The sequence below is a fragment of the Morone saxatilis genome, unplaced genomic scaffold, assembly GCF_004916995.1.
Source record: "Morone saxatilis isolate NCDOM2014 unplaced genomic scaffold, NCSU_SB_2.0 Contig21, whole genome shotgun sequence".
NCBI classification, from domain to species: domain Eukaryota; kingdom Metazoa; phylum Chordata; class Actinopteri; family Moronidae; genus Morone; species Morone saxatilis.
In genome coordinates this window covers 11,670,414-11,688,882 of record NW_023339774.1, presented here as the reverse complement: position 1 = coordinate 11,688,882, position 18,469 = coordinate 11,670,414, and the positions used below count along the sequence as shown (strand labels likewise).

Here is an 18,469-nt window from a genome sequence, read left to right as displayed (position 1 = left end):
TGCATCTTCAAGCATCATCTGTGTGGGCAATATGCAAACCATCTCCTCTCTCTCTCCTTGAAGACAGGATTTGCAGTCAAGTATAACCTCTTCAATTTCGACATTTCTCACAGAGCTACACCAATATATAACCACAAGGAAGTATTGTTTTTGTGAAAGGTAATGGATTTTGAGCTATTTCACTCATTTGTCAATTTATATATGTCTACACGTAAGTAGGCTGTATTATATAATAGAGGAGAGACAACACGAACAATAATTGTGGTTAAAACGTTATCAGCAAAGTTAAAAAAAAAAAAAGAAAGAAAAAGGCTATTGACTTTTTTTGTATAATTTAACTCATATTTTTTTTTTGATTGATATTGCAAACTTACAGTTAGTATTCACAACATGTAATCCAAGTCTTAAAAAAACGAGCAAAGGAATCTTATGGGGAGGAATCTTGGATATTTTCACTGCTTCCCTTTGTCCAAAGAGACCTTTTTGGTGATAGACTACACTTGTTCAATGGTTTCTCTCTCTCTGCTGTTCTCTTGTCTCAAAATGGCTTCTCTACAGACAAAGGACAGCACTGTGCTGTAAAATGTTGCTGCGCCATAACTGGGTGAGGCTCGCTCACTCGGCGAGAGTGGAGGTTTATTTTTTTTTTTTTTTTTTTAACCCGAGGACGTTTCTCGGTGATTCAACAGGAAGGCTTTTTTTTTTACACGGGTGATTATCTTTTTTTAAAACGTTAAAACATGTAAAATACGAAGAAAAAGTAGTCGACAGAGCGTGTGAGGAAGGATAACGTTAATAAGGTTAATAAGGTGGCGTATTTAGGCTGTCGGTTGCTGGGTGCCGACTCGCCCTGGCAACGGCAGTAATCCGAGAGCTCTGGACGGTTGCCACGAAAGCTCGAGCGCGTTGCTGCTGCACCCCCACTCTGCCCATATAAGGTCAACAGGAATCCTCTGCACTGTTAGCCCTGTTGTTTTTGTATCTGGGTGAAAATAACACTGGGGGGGTGCTTCGGGCTTCCGTACTTTAAGTCTGAGACAAAAGGCAAGGCGGGTCGAGTGTTTTTAAGTGCTGCAGATCATATAAATGAGTAAGAATCGATTTTATATTCGGTAAAGGAGTTAAAAGTAGACATGGGGGGGAGGGGGTGTTAAAGGGCTTTCCATGTGCCTGTTGGTGTGTATGAAGACACAAAGTCGTAGTCGGTGTGGCAGAGGCCTGTTTGTCTCGTTATCCACTCCTAGATCCGGCTGCCAAATGCGCACGTCCTGTATGAACACCATTCCTCCACTGCTCCCTCTACCCCCATCCCCATGTGCAGTGGAGACAAAAAAAAATGTGTGAAGAAGGTTTTATGTGTGTGACAAAGGTGAACATGTAGCGTTCAGATCCACCAGGGTTATTTATAGGCCTTTGTTGTAAAAAAAAAAAAAAAGAAAAGAAACAACCCTCCCCGGTGGGTTGCGCCATTCAGCTTTGCGCCGCTGACAGACTGGAATATTCCACACAGAGGATTGGCCTCTCTTCTTGCAGGACAGCTGTCTCTCTGCACGGCGAACATCTATTTTTGACAATTTCTCTTTGTTAATTGATGAAAAAAAAACAAAAAAAGGGGGCTATACACACGTATGGATATTTTGTACACCTACGGGACAATTTCACATCTTTTATATGCTACTTTATTCACATGTTAAAGCTGCCAGTTTCACCTTGTAAGTCAAACAAGCACTCTTCTTTTTTTGTTGATATTTATTTATTATACAGGCATTTTTTCATAGCTTTTGCTACACCATACCGTATTGTAGAAGCATATGGGGCACATGAGAACCGTGTATGGCTATTTTTGTGGAGTCAGAATAACCTGGTAGACAGACTGCTAAATGCCCTTTCTTTCTGTCTCTCTTTGTATGTTCAGCCTTTTATTCTGACGGATTGTTCACTGAATCAAATCAGGTTTCCTCGGCACTTTGTGTGTATGTGTGGTTTTTTTTTTTTAAGGATTTTTCATGCAGATTGGTGGTACTGTATTTATTTTATATGGCTTTTGTTATTTCTAGCTCTTAAATTGGCTTATTTGCATGTCTAGTGTAATGTTCCACAGTATGGTTTCTGATGTAGTCTCTTTTACTGTCTGTGTTTTCTAAAATGTTTGAATAAATAGATTATACACTCATTTTATGTTTTGTTGTTGTGGAAATTTAAGCAGGTTGTTGTATTTTTTTGATGGATTTGCATTGCAATTTTCAACTTAAAATGATTTTTAGGCCCATATTTTAAACAGTGTTTTAGCCTAGTCAGGACATACTACACTAAAAAGTACATAATGCACAATTCATGCTGCAGCGTGATATTTTTTGTTGTTGTTGTTAAAATTCCCTTTTAGTTATTGCAGTAAATGTGTGTGTGTAGTCAGGCAAAATGTTTTCTGAAAATAGGCAAAATGAAGGGCAGTGTCAGCTCATCCTCTTAAAGGGACAGCTTGCTTAAAATGTCCTTTACAATAACTGCATATTTTCCCACCAGTGACAACTGAAAATTAACTTTTTAATTTGACTTTGTAGCCTACTTCAGTTTGGGTTTGACTGCCTTTCTGAGAGAGAAAATGTTTCAGACCAGAGACTGAATGAAAATGATCTCAATTGCAACATTTCTGTGCACTCTGGCTCTTTCCTGACACCCACTGTAATCAGATATCTGTGATTATTAGCAATCATCGACATGACTGACACATATTTCCGATCCTAATGTTAAAAATATCCCGTTCTGGCATTATGCTGTAATTTCCATGAAAATCATCCAGGTCATTTGATGTCTAGTTGTTACTCAAAGGCAACTGGACTGAATGTATCACACCTCACTGCATGTCCAGTTGCTTCTGATCGTTACTATATATCTGGCTCACTATCTCCAATTTAAACACAGAGAAGCTATTTCTCACGCTCTAAAAACAGCCTCAAACACCCACAGCCTCCCTTTCAAAAACAGCACGTAACCTACTGTACCTCCGACTGTTATCTCTCCAAACCAATCACTTTATTTTGCACATTTAATTAGTTTTTTGCTGGATAAGATGTCCGTACATTGCACCCTGGAACGAGAGAAAATAGTTTGTCCTGACGCCCAATCTGTGATGTCACTGCTGTGTTTGGCCATACAGACTGAACAAAGAAGTAGAACTGACATCTTGGTTGTAAATACGCTTGGGGGATTCAATAGATCACATAAAAAAAAAAAAAAAATGCAGGAATACACACAACAAACTTTCTAAAAAAATGCATGTATGTATTTCATGCTTGGATTCTGGTTGCTGAAGGTTTATTTAAAGGTTAACACTCGAATATTATACAGTCAGACCAAAATCAATTAAAACGTCTGTACCTCGTACATTTTGGTTTCTCGTGAATCATCATCAGCCACATTTGTGAATACCACAAATATTAGACTGACATTATCATTAAAGGAATATTACATATTGATTGAAACATCCACTCCTGATGATGAAAAGAGTGGACAACCCAACATAAAATGCACACATACATATAGCATATTAAAAGAATCTGAGAGAAGTGCGGCAGCTTATTTATTCCTTGTTATAATTTGTGTTTCACTTAAGGAGAAAAGGGGCTGGCCTCACAGTGTACGTTTCTGATAAAGCAAGTTCACAGAAGTCAAAATGGCTAATGGAGGTACAAGGTTAGATACACAATCAGTCTTTTCACTGTCATCAGAGGATCTCCAGGTCACACATTCATGACTTCACTGATAAGGAGTCTTATTGTAGTGATAACTGTGACTTTACTTCAGCGTTAGGGGTGAACATTTTTTTAGTGTTATCTCACACGCACAGTGCTGTTTGATGGAGGCAGTGCTTCAGATTGAGTACCCACCCAGAAAATGCAATAGAGGAAGTGGGAGCAGCCGGACTCAGCAGCTCCACATGTTTCAACTCAGCTGCGGCACTATTCATACCCAGATGAAATGAGATGCTTTCAGCGAGCGGGCTGACAATAAGACTGGAGAAAAGTGTAGGGGGTCAATTGGAAACAGCTTCAATGTGACAGGAACAGGAAGTGGTGAAGAGAGTGAGCTACCTGGTAAATCATGAGACTTGTCTGTTCCTCTCTATCGACACTGCCTGTATATCATCTCAGCCTTTCCAAATATAGATTCATTAGGCTTTACCATGTGTTCAACTTAAACCTGGAGGGAGTATCTTCAGCCCCGTCCTGTCTGGCACCTGTTTGATTGTTTTGGTGGCAAGATGACACAAAACGGTGCTAGGACTGTGAATGGTACCGCAAAAAAAGGAGAAGAACTTAAAATTGTGATAGTGGGAGATGGAGGCTGCGGGAAGACCTCACTTCTGATGGTTTATGCTAAAGGTGATTTTCCAGAGGTAAGAAGAGCTTCCGTGCCATGTAATGTTTCTCATTTATTGATATTGTATATTCATTTATTAGTACACACATGTTTTTATGACCATAACTGTAAAATAATGTTACATTTTGAACTTATCTCAGCCCTTAATGAGAATTTAGTCACATAAATGTGAACTGCATTTCCTGTTTCCAGTTCACTCAGAAGAATGTCATACCTTATAAAAGGGAAGAAATATGAAAGAATATATAAATATACAGTAAAGTTGGGTCATAAACTGGACATCTTCATCTTGTGTGTCAAAAACAGAAATATGCGCCATCAGTGTTCGAAAAATATGTCACCACTATCTCTCTCGGAGGAAAAGAGATAAAGCTCAACCTGTATGACACAGCTGGTAAGACTCTCGATCAAAAATCACCTCCATGTTGAAACATCTGTGATTTATGTTTTAGTTTCCAGTACACTAAATTTCACACTGTGTGGACAGATATCAGAGTTTTCAGCATGCTGAGCTCAGTGACCACACACTGCGTCCGCTGGCTGGACTTTGATGGAAACATTGTGCAGATAGACAACCGTATAAGTAATAATAATGTTATAGCTTTTTATCTTTTAAGATAAAGTTCAAACATCCTCCCACTGTGTGTTCAGTCTTTATCTGGTTGTTCTGACTCTCATACAGAGGAAGTGGTATAGGGCGATGTTGACGTCACAGCGTCACCGACATCATCTTTCAGGAACTGACCAGCTGTTTCTATGTTCGTAACTACTAACAAGTTGTTATAGTATCAACTTTAGTGGCAAATCTAGTGTAAGTGTTTTTGTCTTCACAAATAGACAAAACGAAAAACCTAAATCAAGTAAAATCCTCCTTATTCATCCTGATACCTGATTTTATGTGCTGAATATGTACTTTAATTTACTTTATGTGCTCTCCATTACTGTATTTTTAGCCACTGATTGATATTAGAGTCAGATCAATATTGGAGGGTTATTTTTTATTAGTTTACGATACACCACTTCAGTGCTAGGGCTGTGGGTATCAAATACTATTCATATTTAATACTAATTGATTGAATTGTGTTCAAAAAGTGTCATGCACTCAAAGTAGTCAGATTCTCAGATTTAAATTGCTAATGTTGTTGATATTTGCTCTTTGTTATTTAAATAGATACAGTTATTTAGGTTAAAAAATGTAGGATTTTTTAAGAAAAATATGTTTAAATTTGGGTGTTAAGAACTATACCATTTTGTGTTAGAGGTAATCGAGGTAAATAATACCCAACGTGACTCAAAGATCATGCATTTTACAAACTGCTGTATTTGTATTGGCCATAAAACATGATGCTCTTATGCGAACTCAACAGTTTTTAAAGTAATTTTCAAGAAAACCCCTGACAGACGTCTGCAGGCAGCTTATCTTCTGTAGAACTGCAGCAGTGTGCCTTACATCAGCGGAAAAAGGAAGCTGAAACCAGGATGTGGTTTTGCACATCTACCCTGTCTTTGTAGCATACATCATATCTTTATGTTTAGGCTGTTGCATCCAACGCAGACCAGTTTCTCCCTTTGTAAGAGAGGGAATTTCCAACCTAACACTGAATTCCATACATTAATCCGCTAACATGCATTGTGTGCCTTCACTCTTTTCAGGACAGGATGACTATGACAGACTTCGCCCGCTCTCATACCAAGAGGCCAATCTGATTTTAGTGTGCTTTGATGTGACCAACCCCACCAGCTATGAAAATGTCTTGATAAAGGTAATGATTTATACGGTCCATTAACAACGTGCTGTGGTACACAGGCAGGTATAATGAAACAAGAATGTCACCATTCAACTGGAGCTCAAATTCCGTAAATGATTGACTCTGGTATGTTGATGTTGGCTGCATTCTTGTGGCTATGATTAACTCACGCAATTGAGCCTCCATGTGGACATTGACTCCTCATGCATCACAGGTTAATGTTGTGCTCGGAATTTCTCTTCTCAGTGCTGCTTACAAAATAGTCAAAGAGAGTGATTGGGGAAGCACAACACAAGTCTGGTGTTAAAACAATGATTCCTTATTTATTTTTTTTACCCAGTGGCACCCAGAGGTGAAGCACTTCTGTCGGGACACTCCGGTCATCCTGATTGGCTGCAAGACAGACCTCAGGAAGGATAAAGAGTGTTCAAGGAAGCTCAAGGCCATGAATCAGGCTCCCATCACTTACATGCAGGTAAGGCAAGGAGTGTGCAGACATTAAGTGAGCTAAAAGAACAGGCCTATGCGAGAGGAAGTGCCCTAACCAGAACCTACGACCACATTCAACTTTACTACAGTTTCAGTGCAATAACAGATCTGTTTTTCTTCACTCGTGACCTTTATAATCAGTCGCACAGTCTAATTCTTTGCTGTTCATGTCGGTTTGGGCTGTAGGGTGAGGAGACCCGGCAGCAGATGAATGCAGAGCTCTACCTCGAGTGTTCGGCAAAGTATCAGGAGAACGTGGAGGACGTTTTCAGAGAGGCCACCAAAAGAACTTTGGCCCACAATCGAAAACAGAAGCACTTCAAGAGGAAGAAGAAATGTGTCGTTTTGTGAAGTCAAAAGGACAGAGGCTTGATGAGGACTCCACCCTCCTGCATGTAAGAGGCCACTGCTGATGGCTTCACTTTTCTCTCACTCACATTCAGACTGGTTGGTCACACACCAAAGATGATTCAGAAAGTACTCACTCCCTGTAAGTTTGAGCCTCACTGAATCATCCTTTACCGTCACTAGAACACGACTACTGACGTAACAGGAAAAAAAATTAGGCAAGAAGCTGCAGCAGCGTGGACTTTCTAAAGTGCTACGCAACTTGAAATGCTTTCTATCAATCTATTTTTATATTTTGTCTGATAGAAAGCGTTGTACTGTTTCCAAACCATATTGTATTGATATATATCTGTGTGTATTTTTTAGGAATCTGAAGAGTTAGTTCTCATGTTGTGTTTTCCATATATTTTTGTAAGGTCGAACTGAATGTTTAATGTGTTGCAGATAAATTCTCAAACGAAATAGCAGTTAAAATGGAATAAATCTTTGTACTGTGAGTCACGGTTCAAGGGGAAAAGAAACTAAACATTCATGAACACCCAGCAGGGTTATATCATTTCCAGAAAAACAAAACACTGAACTAGAATTTGTTTTGGAGCTGTGTCAGTTTTAAACAAGAGCTCTTATCTTTAACAACAGCGCCCACTAGTGTCGAAACAAATGAATGTGAGCAATGGCTGCTAATAAGACAAAATAAATACTTTCTGTATCAGTGAACAGAATAAACACAGCAACAGACAGTTTTTAAAATGGTGTTTAATTATTAATATATATTTTTACAACGATGTACACAGATTGAGAAATTGTCATCTGTCTCTTGTCACTGATCATACTTAGGCACCAGTTACAGTCTTGAAATGAACATTGTTTAACATCAGCTACATCATAAAATGAGGAAATCAAGTTGTTCTGTGCATTCGGGCAGCTCTCACATCAAATGTAACATTTTGGTCTGTAACCAAAAAAAACAAAAAAACAAAAAAAAAACAAGCTTCAATTCTCCCTCAATAAAAGTGATGTGTGATGAAATATGTTGATTCTGTCTGGCATGATTGCTTTGTGGGAAATGAAATAACGCTACAAGCTTTTGATTTTTCAGAGTAAAAAAAAAAAAGAAAAAAAAAAAGGAGGAGACAGACATTTTTGCTGTAACAGGCTGGAGGGAGAATAAGGCATCAGAGACCTGACACTTCTACAGCTGTCAGTTTTAAGCCCATCTGAACCTTTGCTGATAGAAAAAAAAAAAAAAAAAAAAGAGCCTTGTACTTTCAAACAAGCGTTAAACACGACCCACACAACACTACAGTGAACTAGAGCAAAAAGCTCCAGGTTTGGCCGTAAGTTTAATTCCTACAAATATTATATTTAGTATGTAGTATCGGAATTAGAAACAAAAAAATCCAGCACAATTTTCTCATCATCACTACATCTTAAATCTTACAGTACGAGCTCTAATAGCAGCATTTGATCAGAATATGGGAACTAATAGCTTGTCGTTTTCAGCCCAAATCTGATAAATCCAAACTGTGCATGGACTTCAAGTGTTAAAACAATTTAATTTAATAAACCTGACGCAAGATTTAGACCAATAGTGAAACATGATAAACCTATGTTAGTATTACGTTAATGAGAACATTTAAGTGTAACCGATAGGGAGGAGCTCACATGAAAATCTCCTTCAACCCTCACTGGAACAACCGTTTTTTTTTTTTGTGGAGACAGTACAAGTTTTTATGTCTGTGTTCATGTGACCAAGTTTAGGCGTTTAGATCATAGAAAAACAGTTATGGCTTTTGTAACCGCTGCCTGAAGGGAGAAACAGTGGTGCATTCCTTTATAGCTCTGACTCTGTCGAGGAACTAGGAAAAACAACAAAATCAGAGCTGCCACTGACTCCAGACAGACAACATACACCAGAAGGAGTTTCTTTTTCTGAAAATTGAAGGTCATTTTGGGCAGTCAAGTATTAGGTTTATGTTTTTTAAAGTAGGAACAAAATCTAGTAAGTAAAATACTGGTAAGCAGTGAGATATTGAACAGGGAGTTGAGAACTACACATAAAAAGTTAGAGAACTCAAGAAATGAAGCGCAGTGACAGTTTGACCATTAATACTTCACAGAAGTACGAAGTATGTACATGACAGACTTCAGGTCTTAAAAGGCAAACTATTTTCTGTTAAAATTGATGCTACCTGCCCTTTTTTTTTTTTTTTTTTAAGTTGCATATGATTTGAACAAAAGCTCTCTGACACAATTCATGCGCTGACTGACACAAACACCCAAACAAAACACATTCTTTCCACTCACATTGTATGTACAGGATAAAGCGACAGACTGTTCGGATTTCAGGTGAACACCGCTTTGTGTGTTGTGACCGACTGTGCTGCGACATTGACGACGAGTCATTAGAAAGCAGAAGCCTGTAGGCCAGATACTTTGGCTGGACACTGTTGCCGCCATCAAAGCCTGAGAGAAGCAGCGGTTTCAGCTTCGTCTTCTCCCGGCCTGATCGTTTGCCGTGGTCAGTCTATCAAGCGATTGTGCGCGTTGCTTCAAAATTACTGGCCGTTTGTAGGAATCTGGAGGCGTCACGCTGAGTTTTTGTCTCAGTCATTTTTTTGCACTTTTCCCTGGTTTTTCTGAATCTTTTGGTGGACGACTTTTACAGTAGTGAGGAAGTTTCCCAGGAACAGGACAAGAAAAGTCAGTGCCAGCATAAATACCTGAATGAAAAAAGGAAAAAGACATTTTATTCCAAGACACGTCCTAACATGCATTTTTATAACTGTAGCAATATCTGTATTTCAAGATGTTGAAGGGTTAGGACATGTTAGGTAGGTGGGGCTAAAATTATTTTACTAACACTACACTAGACTTTATCACAGGTCATTTTAATAAAGAAATCGAGTCTGATCAACTTCAGTGGCCACTCCTATCACCAGCTCTGAATATAGCATCAAACGTGCTTACATGCAGGTAAAAATGATTTTAAAATCATTTAAAAATGAAGTCTGTCAAACATTTACCAATAAACCAAACAATGTTTTACTCTGCCTCGACATGTCTCTTGACATTTAAAGCCAATGTGATCCTTACCTGCCACTCCTTGCAGTCTTCATGTCCTGCCAAGCGAAAGAGGGTCACAGAGTTGTACAGCTGCCAAAACTGTGAAGGAAGAGGACGCATTATCTTTCATAACGTCGCTGCACACTCTGGTTGCACAAACAAATTTCGCTTTGATCCACATCTTTCTCATCAGATCTAAAAAAAAATGCATAAAAGAAATTGTGCAATTGTGTGCACTTTTTATGCACTTAATACAGAGCAAACAATGAATGATGGTTTAAAATGGCTCAATGGGCTTGCATGAGCTTGTCGGATGTCCTCCTGATTGTAAAATATTTGGAATTAGGCGGCAAAGCTGTTGTTTGATATTCAGCAAAAGCAGAAGAAGAGTTAAAGTTTTTACTCACATGGCCAAAAAAGAGAAACGGCAAAAGAAAAGTGAGGCCTCTCCACATCCAGGACTGAAATCCCTCTGCAGAGAAACAGAACTGTAACGGTGACCTTGGGACAACATGACACAGAATACTACACTGTTGTGTCGCAGTCGTCTCTGCACAACAATCTGACATGAGATGGTTTGAGAAGCAAATTCACTCAGGCCGTACTCAAATTACTCCCGACAACTGTGTGGCAGTGCGCTGATGTTAACAACGGTCTCCAGCTCACAACCTTTACCCTATTTTTTTCCAGACATGGCGTTGCAGATGGCTCAAGAGTTCAAACGATTGAAATGACTACAACCAAAAATAGCTTACAACGTACCCACTGTGAGGTCCAGCTGATTTCTCTCTCCCAAAGCTCGCAGCCTGTATAAGCAGCCGCTCTGGTAGTAATACTGGAGGAATTGGACAAAGCCTGGAGGACAAATGGATCGCGTAAAATGACAGATTACATCACACTCAACACTGAACAGATCAATGCGGTTCAGATGTCTTAATACTGCAAAGGAAAATGATTTTTGAGGACGAGCATCAGCTTATGACCAGTAACAAACCCCATTAAATGGAATAAAAAAAAAGTCAATAGCAGCCTGTGATGTGAAGCTTTGCATACTGAAATGAGGTCAATCTGTCCTTAAAACAAAACAAACAAAAAAAGAGCCACATTGTCTCACTTTAAGCTGAATTTGTTAGGTGAGGCTTAAAAAAAACAAACAAAAAAACCATCTGTCGGTTTAACATTTGACTTAACCACCCAAAACCCCAACCAAAGAGCCCCATCACACTGGTTGTCACGTCATACGTCTACATGTGATATACGGACTGTAACCACCATTATGTGAAGTGACTTAACTTCTCTATTCTGTGGAGAGAATTTTTACATTATTATAAATGCAACTATGTGTTTACAAAACAGATTGAGAGTAGTGCAGGAAAAGCTTTACTTGACCAAAGAAACTGGTGCCACCATTTATGTCCTTAATCAGTAAGATTTTCATTCATTGAGATTCTTATGTCCAATTACGCCCACTGAAATCGAGTTCATTTAGTAACAGCTCTTAGTATGAGGAACGTTGTATCATCTTGCCAGTTGTTTACTGCCTCCAAACATGTTTATGGTGTATTTAGTCACTGTGTTGCAGGTGATCTACTACCACACCATGATGCAACAGAGCTGTTCATCTCTGGTGCAGAAGAGACGTAATTACAATGCGGTTCATTTTTCTACATTACGGTCACCGGCTGAGTCTTAGCACCTCACCGCTTACATATTTTATTTGAAGTTGGATTCTGTTGTCTGTTCAGATTTTGGTTAACGAAATAAATAAAAAACAAAACCGATTAAAAACCTTACACTTAGTTAATTATTCTTTTATATATTAGGAAGGCTACAGGGTAGATTTACAATTTTACAACACAGGGTTGTATAATGAGATTAAGTTGTAGTACCCTTTATGCTACTCACAAAACAAATGTTATAAAATGATATACAGTCGATGGTGATCGTTACTTAGCAAAGAGCAACACGGTCAGTTGAATCGGTCATTAGTTGATTGACAGAAAATTTATCAGCAAGTATTTTGATAATCGATCAATCGTTTCGCTTCTTTTTTTTAAGCAGAAATGTCCAACTCTGCTCCAATGTGAGAATTTGCTGCTTTTGTTTGATTCTCATCACTGTAAACTAACTTTTTTTGACTGTTGGTCAGACAAAACAAGACATCTGAAGACTTCACCTTGGACTTTGGGAAATTATGAGGCATGTTCCACTAGTTTCTGATATTTTATAGACAAACTACTTTTTGATTAATCAAGACAATTAAGGCAGATTAAATCGATAATGAAAGTAATGGTTAGTTGCAGGCCTACATTAAGGTATTCTTTTGACTGAATAGCAAATGTCTTGCAGTGTGTAGATACATATGTAACAACAATTCTCCTTCATCTTCCACAGCTGGTGTCTTACTAATTATTTACTAGACTGAAAACACACAGCAGAGCGCCTTAACAAAAGATTAACTGAATTTTCCTTGTTTTAACTGTATAATACAACAGACCAAAGCAAAACATTACTAATTCTTACTCTGATATATGGAGAAAGCAAGGAACTGGCTTCTGAACATCTGATACATGGGCCCCTCCGGCCTGTGAAAAGACAAGATTAAACAAAAACTGAAGGAAGAAACCATATTGCCTTGATTGTTCAAATATGATCCCTGAAACAACGTGACTATGAAATCATAGACAATAACTCACCAGGTAAGCATCACACCTGACAGAAAGGTGGATACATAATGGTGAGACACCCACCAACCTTTGATCCTAAAGAGCATAAGAAGAGCATAGAAAAAGAGGAAAATTGTATAACCCAGTCCGATCATAGAGAAATCAGAGAAATGCATTTTCAACTACACGAAAGAAAGGGTGCATACCTGGAGCCATTGCTCATGAGGATGCTTTCCCTTATGGTCAATGTGCAGTAGTACCACACCAGCAAAAAGTTGAAAATCTCATCAGTGACTCTAAACAAAGAGAAAACAAAATAGTGAGCGTCTGTTTTAGATTGCAGTAAGAGTAAACAACACTAATGATCGAGGGGCAAAGGTTATCTCACCGACAGTTGAGAAAGAAGAGGCAGGTTATTGCTCCAAACATCAGGATTATTGTCATATAAAGCTTGAACTTCTCATACTCGTCTTTGTAGGCAAATCTGTGGGGAATGAATGGAAGACAACAAGATGAAAAGTTGACAATAAAAACAGACACAAATCCAGAGTCAGAACCCGTATTTTCACGGCGTCCTGAAGGCTGAATACTTCACATACTTTGCCTGGTTGCTGAGAAGCGTTACGTTCACATTGCCCAGGACCAAATTCAGGTACAGCCTAAGAACAAACAGACGCACACAAAGTTATTAAAGAGAATTATTTGACAAATAAAAGTCCCTGTCTGTAATGTTGAATAAGTGGACATGAAAAAGTACTGACCCGTTTCTCTTTGGCAAATATGCTTCCATATCAAAAAACACGTTTTCTTTTTCTTTGATTTGTGATTTGATGTCCGTTATTAATTCCAATTCCTTCTCGTCACATGTTTTTGCACCCCTGTAAAAGGAAAGGAAAAGAATCATGAGTGGAAAAGTAATGAAAAGAAATATCTTAACCCTCTGTGTGTGCCTCTACTACTTGAGTCAAACTGGACAATGAGCCAGATTATGACAGTTTACTGACTGTAGTGTAAGCAAACAAACAGTGTTCAGTCCTTATCAGAGTATACTTACTTGTTCAAACTGTACCGTAGGTCCTTCAGGCATTTTCTCTGCTTACTGATGGCGTTGCTGCATGTTGCCTGAAGATTAGTGAGCTCCTCAAGTTTTTGTCTGTATATTTTGTGAGTTTCCTAGCAATCAAGACAAAAACACACAAAGTGAGCCTGTAAAGTGAGTAAGGGACGAAAAGCCTGCTGCCTCTTTCTGCAAATTAAGCGAAATACAAACAGTCACAAATATTAAAGTATGTATATTAATGCATGTATGCTGGTGGGTGATTGCAACCAATACATACATTAACAGAATGTGTCATATTAAAATGAATCCTAACAATCACCAAATCTTTGCCTAGCTTTAAAAAGCTCTAGACGAACAGAGCGTCTATTCAGCGGAGATGGAAATGCTTCAGCCTGTGAGATCTTGTTTGACCCTTCTGTCTGAACACAAACAGCCCCTGAGACTGTATTATGTGGCGATTATATATAGATATATTCCACTTTATATTCATCTGTGCTGGCGGCCCAGACTATAGCTTTCATGTAGAATCTACAGGACCGTGTAGTGTGGGACTGTCAAGGATTTAGGGGATAGGTTGAATCTATAAATATATAAATTACTTCCACAATTAAAGTTTCATTTTGATAATAAAAAAAGGGAGAAGTGGTTTGAACAAAAGGTGTTTTCTCAGCTACTGTACTTCATTGTCATCTGCATTATAGGCCTGCTTGAAAAATGTGTCTAAAAGCGTTGTTAAAAAGTACACCATCTTGCACAGTACACATTTTATCTGTCTGCAATTCCTAAAAAAATACCAGCTACAAAACAAGACTCTGAAATGTTTGTTGGAGGCTATGAACTATAAATCTGGAAGGATGAAACTAAATAGGATTGGGAGACAGTTATATTAGTTATTCACCAGAGCATTTAAGCTTCAGTTGACAGTCACCTTCATCCTCTTTCCCTACGGAGCTGCTCCAGATTTTACATTTTGATGCCATCACAGGTCCACGTCTCAGTCATCTGATACCGGCATTAGGAGATGGGTGGTCGTGGCAAAACCCTACAGACCACATAATGCAATACTGTAGCTCAAAGTGAACGGTACCCTCTCCTATTATCGACTACTTCATATTGTTGTTTCAAGTTAGCCAGCTAGCAATGGTGAGCTAGCTTGGTGGTGATGTATGGTGATGCATTCAGTGACTGCGAAATAATTCACCCAGCCAAAAGCGACAGCAATAAACACGTAGAGTTTACCTTGAACGCCGCGACCTCTAAGTAACTTTAATGGCCTTCATTTAACGTGAATTAAGTCTCTCAACAGTGCAGTGTGCGGTTAGCTCAGTTACTGTAGCTGCTCATTAGCCGCACACACTAGCAGCGAGCAACCTGCCGCTAACCTTAGCGACTGTAACACACGGGTGCTACAGTAAAAGGCAGACATTATTAAACCTCCAGTAACACAGAATCTCATCCCTCGGGTGTTGCCATCAGCGGCACAGTTATTGGCTCAATGCTGCGTTCACGGCCGGGCTGAGAATGAATGGCGAACAGGAAGGAGCCATCTAAACTAAGGTAGCCGCTGGAGTATCGACTATCTATCCACCACAGATGATGCACTGGGTCCACTGTTTTCTGTCACCTGTAATTGTTGATATTCCTCGTCGATTTCCTCCCACTCCGTCTGAAACTTGGGCTTGGACATCGTGGTGCACAGTGGCTGATGTGGCGGAGAGGACGGCTTCGCTATGTTTCGAGTCTGGCTCTCTCCTCACCGACCGTCCACTCACGCTTTTTTAACTCTGCTGCACGGAGCATGCGCACATCGTACGACAGCCAGCCGTCCGTCCGGGCAGCCACTGTGGAAACATGGTTGAAAGTGACGACACAAGTAAATAAATAAAAACAATTATAGCAAATAAATTTTAAAAAATAAAAAATAAAAAACGACGTAGGCATCACCTGGATCCTCCCAGACACATTTAACTACGAATTAAAATTAACTTTTAATTTTTTTAAAGTTTACATTGCACCGACTACAGTACAGAGTTCTGTTGCTAGGATACAGCGAATGCTCGGCTTTCTCTCGGTTGTGGACGCTCGTAATGTTTCCTTCATTCATTGGGTAGCTACATGGCGTGAGTTTACAAGCGGGTTGAGTTTAAGTAAGTCATCCGCTTGGACAAATCGATAAGGTACAAGTACTTTGCTCTAAAGGAGTGTTTGACATTCTACTTTGGCCGTAACCATTGCTTGTGACGTTAGTTAACTTGGCTAATTTAAACAAATGTAACTTCATCCTGAATGTGGGTTAATGTGCATTAGTGTGTAACCTATTGTTTTGTTTTTGCATACATGGAGAATAATGTCTGAAACATTTTGGATTTAGTACAACCTTTGTATCATATGCTCACACATTCCTGTACACATTTAAACTCCTGCATTGAAAGATGGGAAATGTAGTTTTTCCTTCTTAAATGAAAGTATTTATATAGGGAAAACCTGCACAGCTTCATGGGTGTAACATGTTGTTTATGTTGTAGGGTTTTCATCAAGCTATCCCCAGCCATGCCCTGTATTAAAAAACCTCAAAAAACTCAGTCCACATTGTTGGATATTAAGTCACAGAAATGTGGACTGCGGAGTTCAGTTTTCTCTGTCACTGGAAATGAATACACCGGAGAGTGGCAGGACAACAAGAAGCATGGTGAGATTACTCTTTATGAGTTTCCACTAAACTGAAATGTTTTTTGATGTCTGGTTATGAAGCACAACACATTTCAGCTACACAATAAAGTATTGGCTTCTTTTTTTCCAAGGCAAGGGAACTCAGGTTTGGAAGAAATCTGGTGCCATTTATGATGGAGATTGGAAATTTGGAAAACGTGATGGACATGGTACCTACAGTGTGCTACTGCCTGGAACAAAGAAATATGCAAGAAAGTACTGCGGTGGATGGAAAAATGGAAAGAAGCATGTATGTATTTGATATACTGTTATATATCCACACTAGCACACACGTATGTATTTGATATATTGTGCATCCTTTTCTGTCTCTTTAGGGCTACGGGACGTGCTACAGCAGCTCAGCAGTTTATGAGGGGGAGTGGAGTGAGGACTATCGCAGCGGCTGGGGAAGGATGTACTACGACAATGGAGACTTTTATGAAGGAGAGTGGCTGAAGGATAAGAATCATGGACAGGGCATCATCATATTTGGTAAGAGAACTGTGCTTTACATCCATTTTTTAAAATGTGAAATAGATTATAGTTTAGTGGGGCAAGATGTGGAGTTTAAAAATCTGACTCTCCTACTTGTGTTTAAGCAAATGGAAACTGGTATGAAGGCGCCTGGCGAGAGGGCAAGAAGAACGGTGACGGGAAGTTCTACTATTGTGACAAAGGCCAGCTTTATGAAGGCGTTTGGGTGGACGGAATACCAAAATGTGGGACCCTGTCTGATTTTGGGAGGGATGAGGCGCCAGCACCGACAAAGTATCCAGTTCCACAGGTACAGTTTGACTTTTACAGCCACAAATCTGATCTGACTCAGATAATAATGGACAACAAAGACAATCCGATGTATTGTTGTGGATTAAAATATGAACATCTCTTTTTCTTTAAGCTACAACTGGTGGATATGCAGCTGGTTTTAAGGGAAGCCCGGTCCGCCTACCTTGATCAGTGCTGAAGAACCACAACAAGAGGATCAACAGCCAGTTTCCACTCCACCACACACTCACAAAGAAAATAAATGGCATGATGGCATTCAGCATGTTCAGTTATGTTGATGTTTACACCCAAATAATGTGTCCTTGTCTGTGAAACAAACCAAAATCATCTATTAATATTTGAAATCAGCTGAAAACAATAGTGACATAATTTTAACATGTTAATCCAATGTAACTGTTCTGACAATAGAAGGCTTCTAACTCTCATTATAACATAACAGAATGGTTCAATTACATACATTAAGTGAAACAACTAATGATTACTTAATTCATTACATTAGACCTACTTGATACAACGTAAACACACAATCAAAGGTTATTAAAGCTGGTCATGTGATAAATTCAACACTAGTATATATAGAATATACAAATTACACGTCCGCTTATTTGTTCTTACAGAGATTGATAATCCAAAAATGAGCTTTTACTGTATTTTCTGTGTGCTACATTCTGACTGTAAACAAGCCACACTAAATTATTCAGTGAGGAAACTCTAATGCTGTGTGTTGTTCATAATTTAACTGTCTCTAATCATTCAGAAAAATACTAGACCATGCAACCTGAAAAGATCTCATCACCAGCCCACCAAGATAGCACCTATCAACATCCCACTACCTTTTCACTTCTGAATCTATCTACTAACACATGTGGACTCCTTCCACCTCAAATACAGACCGATGACTCAGACTGAGGGGTTTTATTAATTAAGAATAAACCCCCAGTTAAATTAAATTTGAATAAACATTAGTTTGATTGAAAAGCACTCTGTAAAGAGTGAATGATGAAAGCAACATGCTAATTCAGGATATCAGACAAGTGGAGTGCTCAGGCTTTACAAAATGAAGCACAGCGGGAGCACTAGTAACTCATATTAACAGGTACTCCACAGAGGTCAATGTGTGATTATGCAGGACGTGTAATGAGTCAGAATTCTTTAAAAAGCTTAAGTGTCAAAGAGGAGAATAGAAAATCAACCATCAGGCATGACTGGCGGGCTCA

The 18,469-nt window shown here is 39.0% G+C and overlaps 3 protein-coding genes across 4 annotated transcripts; 2 read left to right on the top strand and 1 right to left on the bottom strand.

The window, feature by feature from the left end:
- The first annotated feature begins 5 nt into the window (after positions 1-5).
- On the top strand, positions 6-7,994 carry rhof (ras homolog family member F). The gene is made up of 5 exons (XM_035667627.1): positions 6-4,396; positions 4,687-4,774; positions 6,034-6,143; positions 6,469-6,603; positions 6,804-7,994. Exons 1-5 carry the CDS (start codon positions 4,262-4,264, stop codon positions 6,966-6,968), a joined length of 633 nt encoding a protein of 210 aa, XP_035523520.1. The 5' UTR covers positions 6-4,261; the 3' UTR covers positions 6,969-7,994.
- Positions 7,995-8,721: 727 nt separating this feature from the next.
- tmem120b (transmembrane protein 120B) lies at positions 8,722-15,586 on the bottom strand. 2 transcript variants are annotated; one of them, XM_035667625.1, is made up of 13 exons: positions 15,382-15,520; positions 14,686-14,799; positions 13,752-13,870; positions 13,459-13,575; positions 13,297-13,356; positions 13,086-13,181; positions 12,904-12,993; positions 12,728-12,793; positions 12,555-12,616; positions 10,794-10,886; positions 10,439-10,503; positions 10,062-10,130; positions 8,722-9,688 (listed from the first exon to the last, which is right to left on the bottom strand). In XM_035667625.1, exons 2-13 carry the CDS (start codon positions 14,689-14,691, stop codon positions 9,572-9,574), a joined length of 960 nt encoding a protein of 319 aa, XP_035523518.1. In that variant the 5' UTR covers positions 14,692-14,799; positions 15,382-15,520; the 3' UTR covers positions 8,722-9,571. The 2 variants fall into 2 exon arrangements, with proteins under 2 accessions (XP_035523518.1, XP_035523517.1); XM_035667624.1 differs by lacking the exon at positions 14,686-14,799 and having other exon boundaries at positions 15,382-15,586.
- Positions 15,587-15,811: 225 nt separating this feature from the next.
- morn3 (MORN repeat containing 3) lies at positions 15,812-17,865 on the top strand. The gene is made up of 6 exons (XM_035668190.1): positions 15,812-15,934; positions 16,283-16,446; positions 16,559-16,716; positions 16,802-16,958; positions 17,066-17,250; positions 17,365-17,865. Exons 2-6 carry the CDS (start codon positions 16,308-16,310, stop codon positions 17,428-17,430), a joined length of 705 nt encoding a protein of 234 aa, XP_035524083.1. The 5' UTR covers positions 15,812-15,934; positions 16,283-16,307; the 3' UTR covers positions 17,431-17,865.
- The last annotated feature ends 604 nt before the right edge of the window (positions 17,866-18,469 follow it).

Coding starts and splice junctions, on each gene's coding strand:
- rhof (XM_035667627.1), top strand. CDS start 4,262: ATGACACAAAACGGTGCTAGGACTGTGAATGGTACCGCAAAAAAAGGA. Junction 4,397..4,686: donor CTAAAGGTGATTTTCCAGAG/GTAAGAAGAGCT, acceptor TGTCAAAAACAG/AAATATGCGCCATCAGTGTT. Junction 6,604..6,803: donor CTCCCATCACTTACATGCAG/GTAAGGCAAGGA, acceptor TTTGGGCTGTAG/GGTGAGGAGACCCGGCAGCA.
- tmem120b (XM_035667624.1), bottom strand. CDS start 15,444: ATGTCCAAGCCCAAGTTTCAGACGGAGTGGGAGGAAATCGACGAGGAA. Junction 12,994..13,085: donor CTCTTCTTTCTCAACTGTCG/GTGAGATAACCT, acceptor CTCTTTGTTTAG/AGTCACTGATGAGATTTTCA. Junction 9,689..10,061: donor AAGACTGCAAGGAGTGGCAG/GTAAGGATCACA, acceptor TTTTTCATTCAG/GTATTTATGCTGGCACTGAC.
- morn3 (XM_035668190.1), top strand. CDS start 16,308: ATGCCCTGTATTAAAAAACCTCAAAAAACTCAGTCCACATTGTTGGAT. Junction 16,447..16,558: donor GCAGGACAACAAGAAGCATG/GTGAGATTACTC, acceptor TTTTTTTCCAAG/GCAAGGGAACTCAGGTTTGG. Junction 16,717..16,801: donor GGAAAAATGGAAAGAAGCAT/GTATGTATTTGA, acceptor CTGTCTCTTTAG/GGCTACGGGACGTGCTACAG.